General features: G+C 47.6%; 1 protein-coding gene across 9 annotated transcripts in view; it reads right to left on the reverse strand.

The window, feature by feature from the left end:
- Nucleotides 1-1,360: 1,360 nt before the first annotated feature.
- The window catches only part of NDUFA9 (NADH:ubiquinone oxidoreductase subunit A9), a 28,393-nt gene continuing 11,315 nt past the window's right edge, over nucleotides 1,361-18,438 (reverse strand). The window contains exons 5-11 of one of the 9 annotated variants that reach the window (XR_014803937.1): nucleotides 16,774-16,915; nucleotides 15,890-15,992; nucleotides 11,804-11,871; nucleotides 10,457-10,533; nucleotides 7,359-7,454; nucleotides 4,306-4,773; nucleotides 1,361-3,209 (exon numbers count right to left, since the gene is read on the reverse strand). Coding sequence is in view for 1 of the 9 variants with exons in the window: in XM_003126560.6 (XP_003126608.2) it covers nucleotides 1,484-1,654; nucleotides 4,707-4,773; nucleotides 7,359-7,454; nucleotides 10,457-10,533; nucleotides 11,804-11,871; nucleotides 15,890-15,992; nucleotides 16,774-16,915 (724 nt within the window). In the remaining 8 variants the exon portion in view is untranslated. Of the gene's footprint in view, nucleotides 7,455-10,456; nucleotides 10,534-11,803; nucleotides 12,701-14,111; nucleotides 15,993-16,773; nucleotides 16,916-18,438 lie in introns of all 9 variants that reach the window. The other 8 variants (XR_014803934.1, XR_014803935.1, XR_014803936.1 and 5 more) reach the window with 8 other exon arrangements.

Raw genomic sequence — 18,438 nt, forward strand, 5'->3', positions numbered from 1 at the left:
CTGTTACACAGTAACTGTTCTCAGCAGGAGTGGCACAGCCCCGGGAGGGTACCCGGGAAGTCCCTGAGGGCACAACAATTGAGAGGGACTATGGGCATTTAGTGGGGTCAGGGGGACCAGGACTGATAAACACAGCACAGGAAGTTAGAACACACAAATGAAGACCTGAAACACATCTCATGTGACTTGAGAACCCATCCATAGTCGGCTAAACTTAAAATTGAACAGTTTTACAGATAGCAAGAATTTCTGGCAAGGGTTAATATATGCTCAGTTTTGTAAGAATGCAATTACTATATAAATCTAGGGAGGATTGTATTTTGATTTGTTCTGAACTTTGCAAGAAGCTGCTCACTGATTCAGAAGCAGATGTCAAGAAGGGCAACAATGCCCTCAGGTTTCATGTGGCCAGGAAGGCCCCACCCTCTCCCCCACCTCAGGCCAACTTGTGTGCCTGTGACCGCCCCCACGGACACAAGCCCTCGCTGCTTGTCTTCAATGCCGCTGTGCTCGCACATTACTGGAGCACGTGTTATATTATTCGGTAGCACCCTCCTTGAATTCCTTGTTCATATACAGCATTATATTTTTCTTTTTACAGCTGTACCCGCGGCATTTGGAAGTTCCCAGCCTAGGGGTCCCACAGCTACAACAACGCAGGATCTGAGCTGCGTCTGCAACCTATACCACAGCTCAGGGCAATGCCAGATCCTTAACCCACCGAGCGAGGCTAAGGATCAAACCTGCATCCTCATGGATACTAGTCGAATTCCTTTCCACTGTACCACAACAGGAACTCAGTTAAATGTTTCTATTTAATACATTAATATCTTGGGAGTTCCTGCTCTGGTGCAGCGGGTTAAGGATCTGGTGTTGTCACAGGTGTAGCGTACGTCACAGCTATGGCTGTGATTCCATTCCTGACCGGGAGACTTCCATTTGTCTCGGGTGTAGCCAAAAAAGACAAAACAAATCTTGAACACACACAGACATTCACAAACCCAGTATGATTGATTCTTCTTTTTTTTTTTTTTTTTTTTATTGTTTGTTTTTTTTGTCTTTCTAGGGCCACACCCGAGGCATATGAAAGTTCCCAGGCTTGGGGTCAAAACGGAGATATAGCTGCCGGTCTATACCACAGCCACAGCAACGCCAGATCCGAGCCACGTCTGCGACCTACACCACAGCTCACGGCAACGCCGGATCCTTAACCCACTGAGGCCAGGAATCAAACCCACATCCTCATGGATACTAGTTGGGTTCTTAACCTGCCGAGCCACAATGGGAACTCCCTATGCTCAAATTTTAGATGGCTGAATTTATCATTATATAAATCTAGAAAGAAAATGTTGTCACAGAATTTCAGCTCCGATGTTTTAATAGAGGGCTCTTCTCAATATGTACAGAATGCTCTAACATAGGTGGCTTGGTCACTAGCCAGGTGACCCAAATGACACCAAAACCACAGGCAGCTCAGGGGCCTCTAAATATTAACTGTCTTGGCTGGTTTCACATCTTCCATCTCTGAAGTCAGCCAGCGGTATGTGCGGTGACGCCGCAGCACCTCGATGGCCTTGAGCTCCAGGGGTGTGGCCTGAATGCCAAGGTCTTCCAAGCCGGGCAGGTGAGGCAGTGTCATGTCTGACATGTGAACCTTTGAACAAACAAGAGGCAGAGAAAGTACTGAAAACCTGCCCAGGACACGGCGTGCTGTCTTCACAAACACTTCAACACGCAAGCTGGCCCAAGTCCCGCTACTGAGCCTTGACTGGTTTCCAAGGATACGTGGCAGGGTTGGATGCCTGGGAGCCACCAGAAGCAGAGCATGGCAAAGGGTGTGAGGAGGGAAGACAAGGTCCCCACGTGTCAGTCAAGGTCTATCCACGAGCCCAGAACACGGGCGAGGTGAGGTTTAAACAGGAGTCAGTGTGGGCTGGAGCAGACAAGTCCTCACACCCGTGAGGCTCAGGACACAACAGGGGCTGAGGCAGAGCCAGCCTGTCCCCAAGGCTCCCCTGTTCCTGTTCTCCGAGCACAGCTTTCCGCCTCGGGTTTTATGCCAAATCCAGATCATTACAGGCAATCCATTAACCTTTGCACTCCAGCCATATTTAACCTCCTGACTACCGCTCACTCTCCATCTAAAAATCCGAAACCGCCTTGTTTGGAGAGAAGTAGGATGAGCCCTAAGATTCTAGAGACCCTGGCCCACCCGGGAGCGAGGAGGAGGAGGATCAGTCTACACACACAGCAGTATCGACCCTCGCCCTCCCGCCTGGCACATCTGCCATCCTTCAGCCAGATAGCTGGCAAGCCGACTCCAGACCAAACCCACCTGCCCAACGCAGCTGTGAGGACAGATGGAAGATGCACACCAGTCAGATGGGCCGAGGCGTCCTGACACCTGCTCTCCGAGCCCATCTTCCTGAACACAAAGGACATCCTGACAAAGGTCCCGGCTTTGCAGACATGGCCAGAGGGGAGGAAGACAGCCTCCTGTTTACATCGTTCCCCAGGGCTAAGTGCTGTCTTCTCTACACTCGAGCTTGGGGGTAACATTCAGAGGACAATCTGGCCGCTTCTTATTGATAAAAGGCCAAGAGGTTTGCAAAGGCAGGAACGGCCCCGTGTGTTTATTTTATTTTGTACCCTCCCTAGAAACACTTCTACACGAAGTGGGCCATCGATCAGTGAGGAAGACCAGCACGGTGACAGCAAGATGGGCAGGGCCGGGGCTCCGAGGAGCAGCGCTGGAGGGGGTGCAGGCCGGCCGGAGCCCATCAGGGGAACAAGAAGGAAGGCACTACCGCCTGGAGGAACGGAACATGGGTGGACTGGAGACAATGAGTATTTCCTCTACCTTTCTGGAGGCGGAACACTGTCAATACTGTTATTAACATTTTCATGATAAAAAGTTGAATAAAAGGCAGGAGAGGGAGGTGAGATCTGGTGTGTGTTTTGGGTGTTGCCCTCTTGGGGCAACCAAGTAGTATTATACTTGCTGATGGGCTTGTAGCCATGAGCCAGAGCGGTGACTTTAATTTAGGTTGAACTAAAATTCAACAAAGTTCAAATCTTATCTCTGCAGTTGCACCACTTGCCACAGTTCAAGTGTTTAAGAGTCACATGTTGCTAGTGGCTACTTTTTTTTTTTTTTTTTTTTTTTTTGCTTTTTTGCTTTTTAGGGCTGCACTTGTGGCATATGGAAGCTCCCAGGCTAGGGGTTGAATCGGAGCTATAGCTGCCGGCCTACACCACAGCCACAGCAACGCCGGATCTGAGCAGCGTCTGCGACCTACACCATAGCTCATGGCAACGCCAGATCCTTAACCCACTGAGCGGGGCCAGGGAGTGAACCCACATCCTCATGGAGGTTAGTTGGGTTCGTTACTATTGAGCCACAATGGGAACTCCTTTTTCGTGGCGGGGGGAGCTAGTGGCTACTTTTTGAACACCGTGGGTTACACAACATTTCCATCACTGCAGATAGCAGGGGACAGACATCTAGGGTGGAAGGAAAGGAAGAAATCAGGGAGGAGTCCTGGATCTTTGGCTTGAGCAATAGTGATGCTGTTACCTGAGATGAGCGAGGCGAGGGGAACATCGGGTCTGCAAATCTACTGCTGGACAAGCCCTGGCACAGAGGACCGTCCACAGCTAAGAGAGGGCCTGCAGCCGGGCGGGCAGGTTGGCAATTCAGGGCTGGAGCTAAAACAACGGCCGAGCACTTACAGACAGCAGCTGGAGCCCAGGACTAGGTGAGGGTCATTTAGAGGAGCAAGGACAGGAAATGGCAGAGCACAGAGCCCTCAGTCCCCACATCAGAGGCCAGGCACAGAAGGTGAACCAGGAAGGGAGACCAACTGAGCAGAAGCAGAACATGGACGCCGTCAAAGAACAGATGGAGATCAGGGTTTCAAGAGGAGAAGGGGGTGCCTCCAACCCAGGGCAGCTCATAGATAGAGTAAGCGAGGGGGGGGGGGTTGTCAGAGCGCTGACCTGCAGACTTGGCGACACAGAGGTCAAAGGTGACCTTGACAAGAGCAGTATTTGGAAATAAAAGCTGGAAAGGAGGGAGTTCCCGTCATGGCACAGTGGTTAAAGAATCCGACTAGGAACCATGAGGTTGTGGGTTCGATCCCTGGACTCACTCAGTGGGATAAGGATCCGGCATTGCCGTGAGCTGTGGTGTAAGTCACAGATGCAGCTCAGATCCTGGCGTTGCTGTGGCTGTGGCGTAGGCCAGCAGCTACACCTCCAATTCGACCCCTAGTCTGGGAACCTCCATATGCCACAGGAAGCAGCCCTAGAAAAGGCAAAGACAAAAAAAAAAAAAAAAGCTGGAAAGGAGTTAAAGCAAGAAGGAGGTAAGAAACCATTGACAGGTGGACAGCTCTTCTGAGAAGCTGGACACACAGGGACAGACAAATGGGGCGGGGGGGGGCCTTCCGCCTTTACACAGACACAGAGCTAGTAAGGCAGGTCCGCGTGTGGATGAAGATGACCCAGCAGAGAAAGAAAAAGTGAAGATGTCAGAGGTAGGAGCCCAGAGACGCTGGGCATGGGTGCATTTCACGCACATGCAGAAGGGCTGGTCCGTGGAGGGACCACAGACAAGCGCCTGGAAACAACGCAGGTGACCCCCGAGCAAACGCGATGCTCACTTACTGTCTCCCCCGGGCAGGTGCCAACCTTATCATACTCACCCGTTCCACCTTATCCCTCGTGGTCCAGGGCTCGAACGGACTCACTTCAAAGAGTCGACCTACCCATCTGGAAAGAGGAACAGACACGGCACGGCATGCGTGATGAGCGTCTCTGCTCAGTGTTCAATGTAAGAACAATAAAAGGGAGTTCCCGTCATGGCGCAGTGGAAATGAATCCGACTAGGAACCATGAAGTTTCGGGTTTGATCCCCGGCCTCTCTCAGTGGGTAAAGGATCCGGCTTTGCTGTGAGCTGTGGTGTAGGTCTGGTGTTGCTGTGGCTGTGGTGTAGGCTGGCAGCCCTTGCTCCGATTGGACCCCTGGCCTGGGAACCTCCATGTGCCACGAGTGCGGCCCTAAAAAGCAAATAAATAATAAAAAAATAAAAACAGGGAAGTCATTAAAAAAAAAAAAACAATAAAAGAACCAAGAAAGGAGTTCTCGCCGTGTGCCATGGGTTAAGGGTTTGGCACTGCCGCAGCTCTGTCTTGGATTTGATCCCTGGCCTGGGAACTTTCATATGCCATGGGAGAGGCCATAAAAGGAAAACCAACAAACAAAAAGAACAACGAAGAGCTGGCTGGAGAGGCAGGAACTCAGGCAGCTTTGAGGATACCATTGAACGCTCTGGTCCTGCTGCCTGTGAGGCCACCTCTCCTTTCAAGCCAGCTGCCTGACCGCCTCACTGCCGGCTCTCCTCGGCCCCGGCCAAAGGGACAGAGAGTCGGGAAAACGAACAAAGTGCAGCCACCCCACCACAAGACACAACAAAGAGAGCCACCATTCGGTGACGTCCATCAAATTCAATCCAAGTTAAAACCAGATGCTGAAATGTGCTTCTGCAAGTCAAGGACAGAGGGCAAGTCAAGCGGTGTGCAAGGCGGAAAGTGTGACCCTTCAAAGCAGGGTCTAAACGGAACCAGAAACTCCAAAGGTAAGGAAATGCCTCAGATCTACAGTTCGAATCAGGAAACCCAGAGAAAACCTGGACAGAAGGGCCACCTGCCTCTCCTCTTCACTACTGAAGCTGAGACTTTCCTTATATGCCATCTGAGTTCCCATCTTTTGTGACCTCAGGACAGGGAGGCAATCCAGGAATGCCTCGGGGTCCCCAAAGAGGCCTGGAGGGGGCAGTGCGGTGGGAGGTGGGGGGTGGGGGGGTTGGAACACGAGCTCTGAGCAGCGACCACCACCATGGCCAGACCAGCTCTACTTTTATCCGACACGCCTTAAAGAGCCTGTATGTAAAAAGGCCCTGAACACAGGGTTCCTTCCACAGCTCTTTAACAACCTGAACGGGTGCTGCCAAAAATGAAAAAGGAAGCTGGAGGTTGGTCAGAATTTCTCCAGGAACTTAGCAAGCCTCCAGACACCAATCCAGGGTAATCCTTGGTGGACACACAACCATGAGTTGCTCCCTGCAAAGTGGGTGACGCTCCCTCCGCTGCCACAAATGACCTCACGGTGGAGGCCTTTTGGTCGCAGAGGGCTACTGCAGGCCAAGCACTGTTCTAGGTGCTGGCGACTCAGAGGGATGTGCACACGACAGCAGCGCTCCTCTCCTCAAAGCCCCCCTCCCTTTGGTATCCAGGTGGCCTGACTCTCTCCATTTTCCAGTTAACGTCTGATTACTCTGTCTCAGCCTTTGACAAACGTCCCCTGCCCTGCCGGGCCTTTAAGTGCAGGCATTCCTCAGCCCTTCTCCCTGGCCCTTCTCCTCCACCTATGCCCCCTCACCCACTGGAAGTATTAAATGAGACATAGTAGGCAGTCTGAAAGATGGGACATGTTTGGTAAGTATCATCATCACTCTGCACGTGAGTTGTCTATTTGTCTATTTTTCTGACACCTGTTAGATCAGCTTTTGAAGGGTTTGCTATAACATCCTGAGTGCCCAGTACATTGCCTAAGACAGAGTCAGCCGTCAATAAATATTTGTTGAAGGACTGAATGACCAGACGAATGGAGACGTGGGCTGCCGTGTTAATCCAGAAGTTAACCTCTGGCAAACTGGATGGGACAGCCTCCCTGACCAAACCTTAGTGACCAAACCTTTAGCTCATTCCAAGAGCTAAACCTACGGAAGGAAGAAGCGAAGCCAGAAGCAGGGCAAGCAGACAAGGCCACTGCAGCCAGGGCCGATCAGACTGGCTTAACGAGGGAGGGTCCCTCTCCCACTCCTGGGCGAGTGGGATGAATCAGGGGGACCTAATGCTCCTTTATACCATCTGCCAACAAGACACTGCCAATTAAACACAGTGGCTCCTGACTGGAAAACCTGAAGACCTGCAGGGGCAACCCTCCAAGCACAGCCTTTTCCTCACCCACACGAATCCACCGCACCCTTTCGTGGACTCCTCTGGTTCTTTCCCACACTAGTGTCAAGACCCCAGGAGCCCCTCCTAGTGAGAGATTCTGGGACTTCACCACGACGGACACACTCCCTAGAACCCCTGGGTGAGGGCATTACAAAAGAAGTTATTAGCTTTCTCTCTCTTTTTTTTTTTTTGGTTGCACCCATGGTATGCAGAAGTCCCAGGCCAGGGATCAAGTCCTCGCCACAGCAGTGACAATACCTGCTCCTTAACCAGCTGAGCCACCAGGGAACTCCAGCCTTTTTTTTAGAAGGCACAGAAGGCAGCATTTTACTTACCGATAGGCAAAATGTGGCAAAGGGTAAGGGAGGAAGGGTCTGTAGGCCACGGCAAAGATATACTGCACCAGGTCAAAGAGAAGGTACCGATTGGGCCTACAAACAGAAAATGCACGGGTCTTCAGATTATTTGCTTCTCACAAACTTTCACTCCTAATTTAACCAAACAACATTCTTATGAAAAAGGAAACACGTGTGAACTATAGTAAAACCAGACTAGCACAAAGAAAACTCACCCAGTCCCATCCCCTTACAGTTTTTGCTTTATAATTAGAAAATTACACAGGTCATCCTATTCTGTAACATCTTTTTTTTTAGGGCTGAACCTGCAGCATGTGGAAGTTCCCAGGCTAGGGGTCAAATCAGAGCTGTAGCAGCCAGCCTACACCACAGCCACAGCAACACGGGATCGGACCCACATCTGCAACCTACACCACAGCTTGTGGCAATGCCGGATCCTTAACCCATTGAGCAAGGCCAGGGACTGAACCTGTATCCTCACGAACACCAGTTCGGTTGTTAACCCACTGAGCCACAGTGGGAACTCCTGTAATGTCTTTTTCATTTCATGTTAAATCCCAGTCATCTTTCTGTGTCACTAAATATTCTAGAGCAATGTGGCTGCCCACATTGTACTAAAAGTAGTCATAGTTATTTAACCAATTTAGGTTACTAAAAATATTTTTCTTTTATAGAATAATGTTTTAATGAACATTCCTGTTGTAAATATTTACATTTACCCATAGTTATGTATTTATAATATGTTCTAGAAATAGAACTAGCTCGAAGTATATTTAAAAATTTTAAGGCTTTTATAAAATACTTCCAAACAGGTTATATCCACTTTTAGCAAATGCTATAACCTCCTCACCAAAAATGAGTTTAGTCATAAAAACATAAGCAAACAAAATTTTGCCAACCTATCAGGTAAAAAAGGAACCCCAACGTTTTCATTAGCATTACTTTAGTAACTAGAGATTTATTTTTTCTTCATGTATTTTTGGCCATTTACATTTCTTTCTTTTCTCTCTTCCTGGAGTCCCTTTCTATAAGAGTGATTGTAAAAATTTTTATATTTTAATGATATGGTTGGAAATATCTTTTATTGTTTGTATTTTGCCTTTTATTAAGTATTTTGCAGCATACAAAAGTTTAACCATTTAACTAAAACTACTGATTTATTTCACAGTTTGGTTTTTTGTTTTTGTTTTTTTTTTTTTTTTGGTCTTTTTAGGGCTGCACCCATGGCATATGGGGGTTCCCAGGCTAGGGAACGAATCACAGCTATAACTGCTGGCCTATGCCACAGCCACAGCAACACGGGATCTGAGCCGTGTTTGTGACCCACACCACAGCTCAAGGCAACGCTGGATCCCTAAGCCACTGAGTGAGGCCAGGAATCGAACCTACCAGTTCACACTAGATCATGGATGCTAGTCAGATTCGTTTCCACTGAGCCATAATGAGAACACCACGGTTTGGTTTTCTATTTAAAAAGTCCCTCTAAGTCACTAGTGTTACTTATCTCCAGATATTTTTCCTAATGCTTTTGAGTTGTTGTTTTTTTTTTAATCCATAAAATCAGTCATCCTGCAAAGTATTTTTGTACTGATATAGGATAAAGATGTATCATCAGGAGTTCCCGTCGTGGCGCAGTGGTTAACGAATCCGACTAGGAACCGTGAGGTTGCAGGTTCGGTCCCTGCCCTTGCTCAGTGGATTGGGGATCCGGTGTTGCAGTGAGCTGTGGTGTAGGTTGCAGACGAGGCTCGGATCCTGAGTTGCTGTGGCTGTGGCGTAGGCTGACGGCTGCAGCTCCGATTCGACCCCTAGCCTGGTAACCTCCATATGCCGTGGGAGCGGCCCAAAGAAATGGCAAAAAGACCAAAAAAAAAAAAAAAAAAAAAAAAAAGATGTATCATCATTTACTGAATTAACCCTTCCTTATATTTTGAAATGTCACCCTTATCACACTCTGTTCTTACAAATATTTGAGACTTTTTCTAGACTTTTGTTCAGTTCTACTGAGCTGAATAATTCTGTACCATTATAACCTAGCTTTAACAATCGCTGTTGCTTATAACACTTTAATATCTCTTCACCCATTTCCTAATCTCTTTGCCACAGAAAGCTGGTGACAGTTGAGGACTGAATAGGTAATTCAGTGAGAAGCTTGTCATTCGGACATTTTATCCCCCCCCCCAAAAAAAACAAACCAACAAAAACATAAAAAACCCCACAAAAAATTCTCGAAAATGTCAGCTGGGGGAAAATATAAGCTGACAAAGTCCTCAAACAGCTTCCTTCAAGTCCCAGAAGGCCGTGTAAGGGTGGCTGCTTACGAGATGTGCTAGGCCAGAGAAGAGCTGCAGCCTTCATGACAACAGGCAATACTGGCACCGTGCGGAAACTGACAGTGTCACAGACCCGCACTTCAGCTGTTCTGAAGCACTCTGTGTGGCATTAATCCAAAGACTCAGAGATTGGAGTTCCTGTCATGGCTCAGCGGTTAACAAACCCAACTAGCATCCATGAGGACACCAGTTTGGTCCCTGGTCTTGCTCAGTGGGTTAAGGATCCGGCATTGATGTGAGTTGCAGGGTAGGTCACAGATGCAGCTCAGACCCCAAGTTGCTGTGGCTGTGGCGTAGGCCTGTGGCTACAGCTCTGATTGGACCCCTAGCCTGGGAACCACCATATGCTGCGAGTGTGGCCCTAAAAAGACAAAAAAAAAAAGCCTTCAGTGGAGTTGTATAAAACCATCCTTGGGGATCACCAGACCATGGATATATAGTCATCTAGGGTTCCCAGACTTTGGTGACAGAAGACTCGTTTACTCAAGCAGATTCCTAGGTTCCCTCAAATTCTGACAACATGAGCATTCAGGAGCTGCTGGTAATGATGGCCTTTGGTCAGCTCTTTGAGACATACTGGCCTCAAGGCTGAGAGAGTAAGGTTTCTGGAATAAATACCATCAAAGAAAGACATTGAAAAAAATGCAAAAACTAAACCTGTTAGAAATTACTATTGTTGTAAATCACTAAGATTCTTTCACTTTAACAGGCAGCACAATTATAAGTCAAACTCGAGCCACCTACCCAACAAAGGCAAACGTTTTCCCTTTGGCATCTGGATCCTTAATTGCATTAATAATTCCTTTGGATACATCCACAATCTATAAGAAATTATAACATACGTGTAAGCAACTATTGGCGGAGAGAAACGGAGAGAGATGGGGGAGAGAAAGGGAGACAGGGAGGAGGGCAGGGAAGCAGCCCACATCAATCACAACAAAAAAATGACAGTTACACTAACGTCACTGTCTGTTTTCAGAAACCTCCTCAAAGAACCCACTTCTCAGGAGCTTAAGCTCCACGGTGGAAGGGTCACCGAAACAATGTCTCTGGTCAGAACGTGTTTATCTTCAGATGGCACCAAGGCCTTTCCCATCCTCGCCAACCCCATTCCCTACTCCTCCTCACTCTGTCACTGCGTTATCACAAACCATGGAATTACCAATATTCTACCTTTTTTTTTTTTTTTTTTTGTCTTTTGGCTGCAGCGTGCAGCGGCTTGATGTGGGATCTTAGTTCCCAGACCGGGGATTGAACCCAGGCCACAGTGGTAAAAGTGCTGAGTCCTAACCATTAGGCCACCAGGGAACTCCAATATTTACCATTTTGACTTTTTAAAATAATAATCCTATATAATGTTAGTCCCCACAATTTTTGCTGGGGGTGATTTTGGTACCCAAGGGACATTAGGCAAATGCCTGGAGAGGGTTTTGTCACAACTTGAGGGGGGTGCTGCTGCCATCTGGTGGCTGGAGGCCAGGAGTGCGGCTAAATATTCCAAAAGAGGCCCTACAACAAAGCATTTTCTGGCCCCAAAATTATCAACAGTACCCTGGTTCAACACCACATGGAATCCAACACCTCTGCCCCCTGGGCCCCTGTACACACCACCCCTGCTGCATGGGGCACTGCCCCCAGCCTCCCGCATCTGACTCACTGGGAGTCGTCTCTAGGGTCTCACCATGGATGTCATTTCCCGTCCCCGACCCTCAAGTCTGGAGTAGGTGTCCTCTACGTATTTATTTACATAAACCCCTCTCCCTGTCATGACGCTTATGGCACTGCACGACCACTGCTTTGCTGACCTGCCTCTGACCGAGACCAACAAGATGGCAATTTGCATCTGTCACTGGCATTGCCATACCCAGTGACTTGGTGTGCCTAGCACAGTCAGGGCTCAATACACTTTTCTTAAAGGAGTGAACAAGTGAAGACACAGAGAATACATGGATCTCTTAAGAAAACAGAGAGGTAACCAGTTGAAGCAAGCTGACAAAGACAAAAATGACAGAATTACAGGACTGGGCTGAAACCAGAAAACTGATCCCCTGAGTGTCAATTCGACTAAAGCTCCTTCATCCAGATACTTACATATACTGGTTGTTTCACTGTCTCCTTGCCCAAGGAAATAAGAGGGACACCACCAAACCAGCGCATACCTGGCAGAAGGAAGAGAACATTCTTAGAAGGCCTAAGCAGCCACCATCTCCAGGTGCTCCAGGTGAGCATGACCATTTTGCATAGTGGAAGTTATGAAATAAATGCAGCCGACTCTAAGGAAGCTAATGATCTTACAAGGGGCATTTGTTTCTCACAGAACAAACATGGAAATAAAGGGGCCAAATACTTAAGGACACAAAGAACAAGGGAGAGCAGCCAAGTGGCTTGTCCTCCACTCCGCAATGCTAAGCGCATGGCCACTCCCAAGATTGGGCGCCACCTGCACCCCATTCTAAGAAGGAACAACAGATCCTTCTGGTCTGATGATATTATACTAAGTGAAATAAGCCAGTCACAAAAAGACAAATACTGTGTGATGGTACTTATACGAGGCACCTAGAGCAGTCAAATTCATAGACGGAAAGCAGAGAGGTAGCTGCCAGGGGCTGGAGGGAGGAGGGAATGAGAAGTTGTTTAGTGGATACAGAGCTTCTTCGGGAAGAAGAGTTCTGGAGGTTGGTCGCAGTACAACATGCAAATACAAAACAGCACCGAGCCATATGCTTAGAAATGGTTAACACGGTTTCTTAGTCTGCTTGGGCTGCTCTAACAAAATACTACAGACTGAGAGGCTTATTTAATTCTTTTGGGTTTTTGTTTTGTTTTGGTCTTTTTTTAAGGCTGCACCTGCAGCACATGGAGGTTCCCAGGCTAGCGGTCAAATTGGAGCTGCAGCTGCCGGCCTACACCACAGCCACAGCAATGCCAGATCACAGCGGCGTCTGTGACCTACACCACAGCTCAGGGCAATGCCAGGTCCTTAACCCACTGAGCAAGGCCAGGGATCAAACCTGCGTCCTCATGGATACTAGTCAGATTTGTTTCTGCTGAGCCACAATGGGAACTCCTGAGTGGCTTATTTAAACCAGAGAAATTTCTTTTCTCACAGCTCTGGAGGCAGGAAAGTCCACAATCAGGGTGCTGATTTGGTTCCTGGTGAGAGCTCTCTTCCGGGCTTATAGGCAGCTAGCTATGTTCTCACAGGGCCTCCCCCAGTGCATGCACACAGGGCGAGCAAGAAAGCTCTCCCTCGTCCTCTCCCTGTAAGGCCACCAATCCTTTGGGTTAGGGCCCCACTCCATGACCTCCCTCATCCTCAATGACCTCCTAAAAGCCCTGTATCCAAACACAGCCACACTGGGGTTAGGGCTTTAAGAAATCAATGTAGGATTCAATTCGGTCCACAGCAGATGGGGAATGTTCTATTATGTATATTTTACCACAATTTTTAAAAAGGTAGTAATGAATACAGAATATGAAAGGACACGGGCCATGGGGGGAAAACACATGATAAAAAAAATCTAAACTGGATAAACGCACAGTGATCCATTCACTGGTACAGTGGAATGTTATTCAGCTTCAAAAAGAAATGAGCTCTCAAGCTGGGAGAAGATTTGGAGGAAAAGTAATATGAATATTATTAGATGAAAAAAAGCTAGTCTGCATGATTCCAGCTGTATGATATTCTAGAAAAGGCAAATCTGTGGAGGCAGTGAAACGATAAGGGGTTGCCAGGCGCTGGTGTGGGGGACAGGTGGGTGGGAAGGGAAGGACAAAGAGGTGGTGCACAGGGCATTTTTAGGGCAGTGACTCTTCCGCGTGCTATTCTAATTACGTCACTATCCCTATTCTAATTACCTGTCAAAATCCACAGACTGTGTACCATGAGAAATGAACCCTAATGTACAGGATGGCTGTCAGTTAAGTAATAAACCTATCAATATTGGCTCATCGATTCTAACAAATAATAGAGAAAACCATTATGGAGGGAAAATGAGGGGGTGATAGGATATGTGGGAACTCTGTGCTTTCCACTCAATTTTTCTATCGACCGAAAGCTGCTCTAAAAAAATAAAGTTTATTAACTAAAATTAAAAATTCTAAGTAAATAAGTCATCAAAAAACAATGCAGCAAATACAACTAAGGATACAAATCCTTAATAAAGAGCCTAAATAAGTCAATTTTAAAAAGCATCTCTCAAAACACACATAAACACACACATACAAGCAAAGGACATATAGATCTTCTTTGACTTATGATGGGATTACACCCCAATAAACCCCATCATAAGTTGAAAATAGAGTAAGTTGAAAGTGCATCTAGGAGTTCCCATTGTGGCTCAGCAGAAACCAATCTGATTGGTATCCATGAGGATATGGGTTTGATCCCTGGCCTCGCTCAGTGAGTTAGGGATCTGGCATTGCCATGAGCTCTGGTGTAGGTCACAGATGTGGCTTGGATCTGGTGTTGCTGTGGCTATGGCGTAGGCCAGCGGCTACTGCTCCAATTCGACCCCCTAGCCTGAGAACTTCCATGTGCCAAAGGTACAGCCCTAAAAAAAGACAAAAAAAAAAAAAAAAGAGAGAGAGAGAGTGCATCTAATATATACCTAAGCTACCAAACTCTACAGCTTAGCCTCGTCTACCTTAAAAATGCTCAGAGCCCTTACATCAGCCTACAGTTGGACAAAAATCATCTAACACAAAGCCTATCTTATAATAATGTGCTGACCACCTCATGTAATGTTTTGAATACTGTACTGAAAGTGAAAAACAGAACGGCTGTCTGGGTTCAGGATGGCACAAGCGTACTGCTGGTTTACCCTCATGATCATGGGGCTGACTGGGAGCTGTGGCAACTGCTACTAGCCGGGGAAAAGATCAAATCCAAAATTTGAAGTACACTTTCTACTGAATTCATCTCTCTTTCACACCACGGAAAAGTCAAAAATCCTAAGCTGAACTATCCTAAGTCGGGTACTGGCTGTACACGGAGGAGCAGTACAAAGAGCAATGAGAAGAAACAGGGAGCTTCTGCTAAGGCAGTAACTCACTAACCTTCCCGGGACGTCCTAGAGGAAGGTCAGAATCTCTTCCAAGACATAAGAGAATAAATTGAGAGGAACCTGGCAATTCAGTACAATCAGAAATGGAAGCTGGGTTCTTATAACAGACTTTGTATCTTTTTATTTTTTTGGCCACGTCCATGGCATCTAGAAGTTCCCAGGCCAGGGGTCAAACCTGTGCCTCAGCAGGGACTCAAGCCTCTGCAGTGACAATGCCAGATCCTTAACCCGCTGTCCCACAAAAGAATTCCATAACAGATTTTTAAAATATATTCTCTTTTCCCCTCTTGCAAAAGTACAAGGAAATCATTTTCTCACCCCTAAAATCTCAAAATCTCATCACCCAATCAAGGAGACTGAATTTCTCTGCCAAGACAAGTCTAATTAGTAAAATCCAAACAATTCAAAACTCTGGGTATAAGCATAAAACACTCCTGACCTATGAAAGCAATTTACATACCAACTGAACTATCTCCAGTTTGGCGATGGCCCAAATTACTGCTTACTAATCTCGCATCCCTTTCCGCAGAAATTGCCATCAACAAGGAAGATCTACCAAATGTGTCTGACAACATATGATGCTACCTCTTTGCCTTTCAAAATCAACACCCGGGTGACTTGGCAACCAGACTGGAAGTGAGACATCACGAAAGAAACAGGGGCTTCGTGTGACAAGGAGAGATGAAGCCGACATTGAAGGCTGGCCCGGGGCCAGCTGCTGCTGTAACAGAAGCTACCCTCTGCAATTAGCGCAGCACTCCTGAGCGGAGGGAGACTCCCCCAGCCTCAGTTAACAGATGAGGAAGCTGCTCTGTCCCCAGACCCGCCAGCGTCCTGGGGCTGCTTAGTCCCAGGGCCCAAGCTGCAGTCAGGTCCCTGACTCCCAGGTCCACGCTCTTTCTGGGCGCCAAAGCTGCTTCTTTGGGTGTAGGGTGACAAAGGTGACAAGGGGGACTCTAGGGACTGGGGAAACAGAACCTTTGGGGAGAAAAAGGCAACTGGAGGAAAACATGACAACCTGAGTCTGTCAAGGCGAAGCACATCCCAACCTGTCCCAACTTTCCAACTGGTGAACCAGCTTCCCCTCTATTGCTAAGCAAGAGGGACCTACTTGCAAAATAATTGAGGAATCTGTCCTCTCTTCCAAAGATGTCCGATGGCTTTATGATAGTGGCTTCTGGAAAGGCAGCTCTCACCTCTTTCTCCCCAACGGCCTAAACAAACCAACACAACAGGGTTCGGAGGTGAGTGAATGAAGCAGCTGCAGCTTGGATTCAACCCCTGGCCCGGGAACGTCCATACGCTGTGGGTATGACAGAAAAAGGAGGGAGGAGAAAAAAAAGAATGCAGTGAATCAAAAAATTGGAGTCCGTGCCCAGGAACTCTACGGTCCTTATCAGTTTTGGCCCAAAGCAGGCTCATTACGGCAGAAACCAAAGGCTAAAGGCAGTCCCAAGCACTGCGATCCCTTCTGAGTCCCTGATGATAAAGACATTTCAGGTTACAGACTGATTCCAAACCAGGCAGGTCAGTCCCGAGGCACAATCTGGACCACAGTGGGGTTTCTGGGAGCACCAGAAGCCTAGACACAATGTGAGTGGCCATTTTTCCCCGCAAATACTTACCTTGTCACCCCCCAGCCTTTAATCACCCTCCAAAAGTGGCCTAAGACCATGACGACGAAGGGGTTAGACAGAGAGATGGCCCTTTAGCGTTGTAATTCTATTTCGTGCCAAGAAACGTTATGCACTTGAGGGCAGGTAATAATATGGCCCTTCCATCCTGGAGGCCCTTTTGCATAGTTCCTGTGGGCAGAAGGCACTCGACCACAATGTCAGAACACAACACACACCAATTACACTCCGGAAATGGAGAGTCGGCCGTCACCGGGAATTCTGGGTACGTCAATGAGAAGCCTTTCTCACTTCGCTCATGTTTCCAAGGGGCCAAGAAACTAGCTCCGTGAACCACTTCCCAGGTCAGCTTGTTACTCACCTTACTTCTCAGATACCTAGAGGGGCTTTTAATATCAGCATTCAGGTGAGAAATGTGAATAAGTTTTTCAACTCCGGCTTCCTTGGACACTTGAGCAATTGCGTGGGGAATCTTTACGAAAACATCCTCAAAATCAAAATTTCTGAAAGAAAAATATAGGGACCAGTGAAGAACACCTGACTGGGGATTTCAAAGCTTTCTGTGATAAGCTGGTTTTCATACTATGCACCACGGCATATGGAGGTTCCCAGGCTAAAGGATCAAATCGGAGCTGCAGCTGCTGGCCTACATCGCAGCCACAGCAGCACGGGATCCGAGCCGTGTCTGCAACCTACACCACAGCTCAAGGCAACACTGGACTCCCAACCCATTAAGCGAGGCCAGGGATCGAACCCACATCCTCATGGATACTAGGCAGATTCGTTTCTGCTGCACCAATGGGAACTCCCAAAATGATTATTTTATAAAAATGTTACAGGCTTGCTTCCTGTCATCACTGTATATAATTTAAGGCTTACTGTAAGTCATAAATCGGCATGCATACTGTTCTCTGCCCCCAAGGAATCCCAAAGTTAAGGCTCTTTAAAAACATCTGGCTGCACTGGTTGGGTGGGTGGGGAGAAGGGGAGGTGCTAGGCGCTGGAAGGGGAGTCACTCCCTACCCCTGGCCCTTTGTTTCCTTCAGAGGAAAAAAAAGAAGACTACAAAATACATCAGTCGCCCATTTAATCCAAAAACATGAACTAAATGCTTGCTCTGTACAAAGCACTGAGTTAATCATCACGAGGACATAAAGTTGAATACGACCCTCCAGGTCATCAAAGAACTTAAAAATATGTGATAGGAGTTCCCTTTGCGGCTCAGTGGTTATGAACCCAACTACCATTCATGAGGACTCGGGTTCAATCCCTCGCCTCACTCAGTGGGTTAGGATCCAGCATTGCCGTGAGCTGTGGCGTAGGTCACAGACATGACTCAGAGCTGGCGTTGTTATAGCTTCGTTGTAGGCCAGCAGCTGCAGCTCCGATTCTTCCCTTGCCTGGGAACTTCCACATGCCAGAGGTGTAGCCCCTAAAAAGCAAAATAATAAAAATAAAAAATAAAAACAAAAATATGCGATGAGGCAGAAACATCTCAGTAACTCGAAGTCAAACTTTCCTAAATGCTAAGAGATGTGAACACAGTGCTGTGGGACCACAGGATTAAAACATTACTTGTTGATTAAATAACCCACATCAGGGCTGAAAAGAGCTATTCAAACCAGAACACACGGCCTCTTTGATTAACAATGTAGAGAAAAGATCTAGAACCCTGTCCAGGTGAGAAAAACCAACGCTCAGCTTAGTTGGTCAGTGGAACAGGCAAACCCCACCCCATCTAACCCCATCCAAGCTGGACAGATCCAAGCGCAGCACCCACAATGGCAATCTCGTCAGGGTGATGACACCCACCACACTGGCATGATCCATACTGGCTTCGATGGACAGCACATCACACTGCCTGCTCCTATTAGACTTACCACCCACTAAATCCCTGGCTGGGATGGTGGGGCGGGGAGGGGTTGGCTAATGGGGAGAGGAGTGGGGAGGATGGTCACTGGGTGTGAAAACTGTTATTCAATCAACACTCATTGATGGGCCAATTGAAAATGACACAGTCACAATC

The sequence above is a fragment of the Sus scrofa genome, chromosome 5 (genome assembly GCF_054392235.1).
Source record: "Sus scrofa isolate SSC_HxYL_T2T_F1_AM1 chromosome 5, Sscrofa_HxYL_maternal_Yorkshire_Landrace_v2.0, whole genome shotgun sequence".
In the NCBI taxonomy this organism is placed as follows: Eukaryota; Metazoa; Chordata; class Mammalia; order Artiodactyla; family Suidae; genus Sus; species Sus scrofa.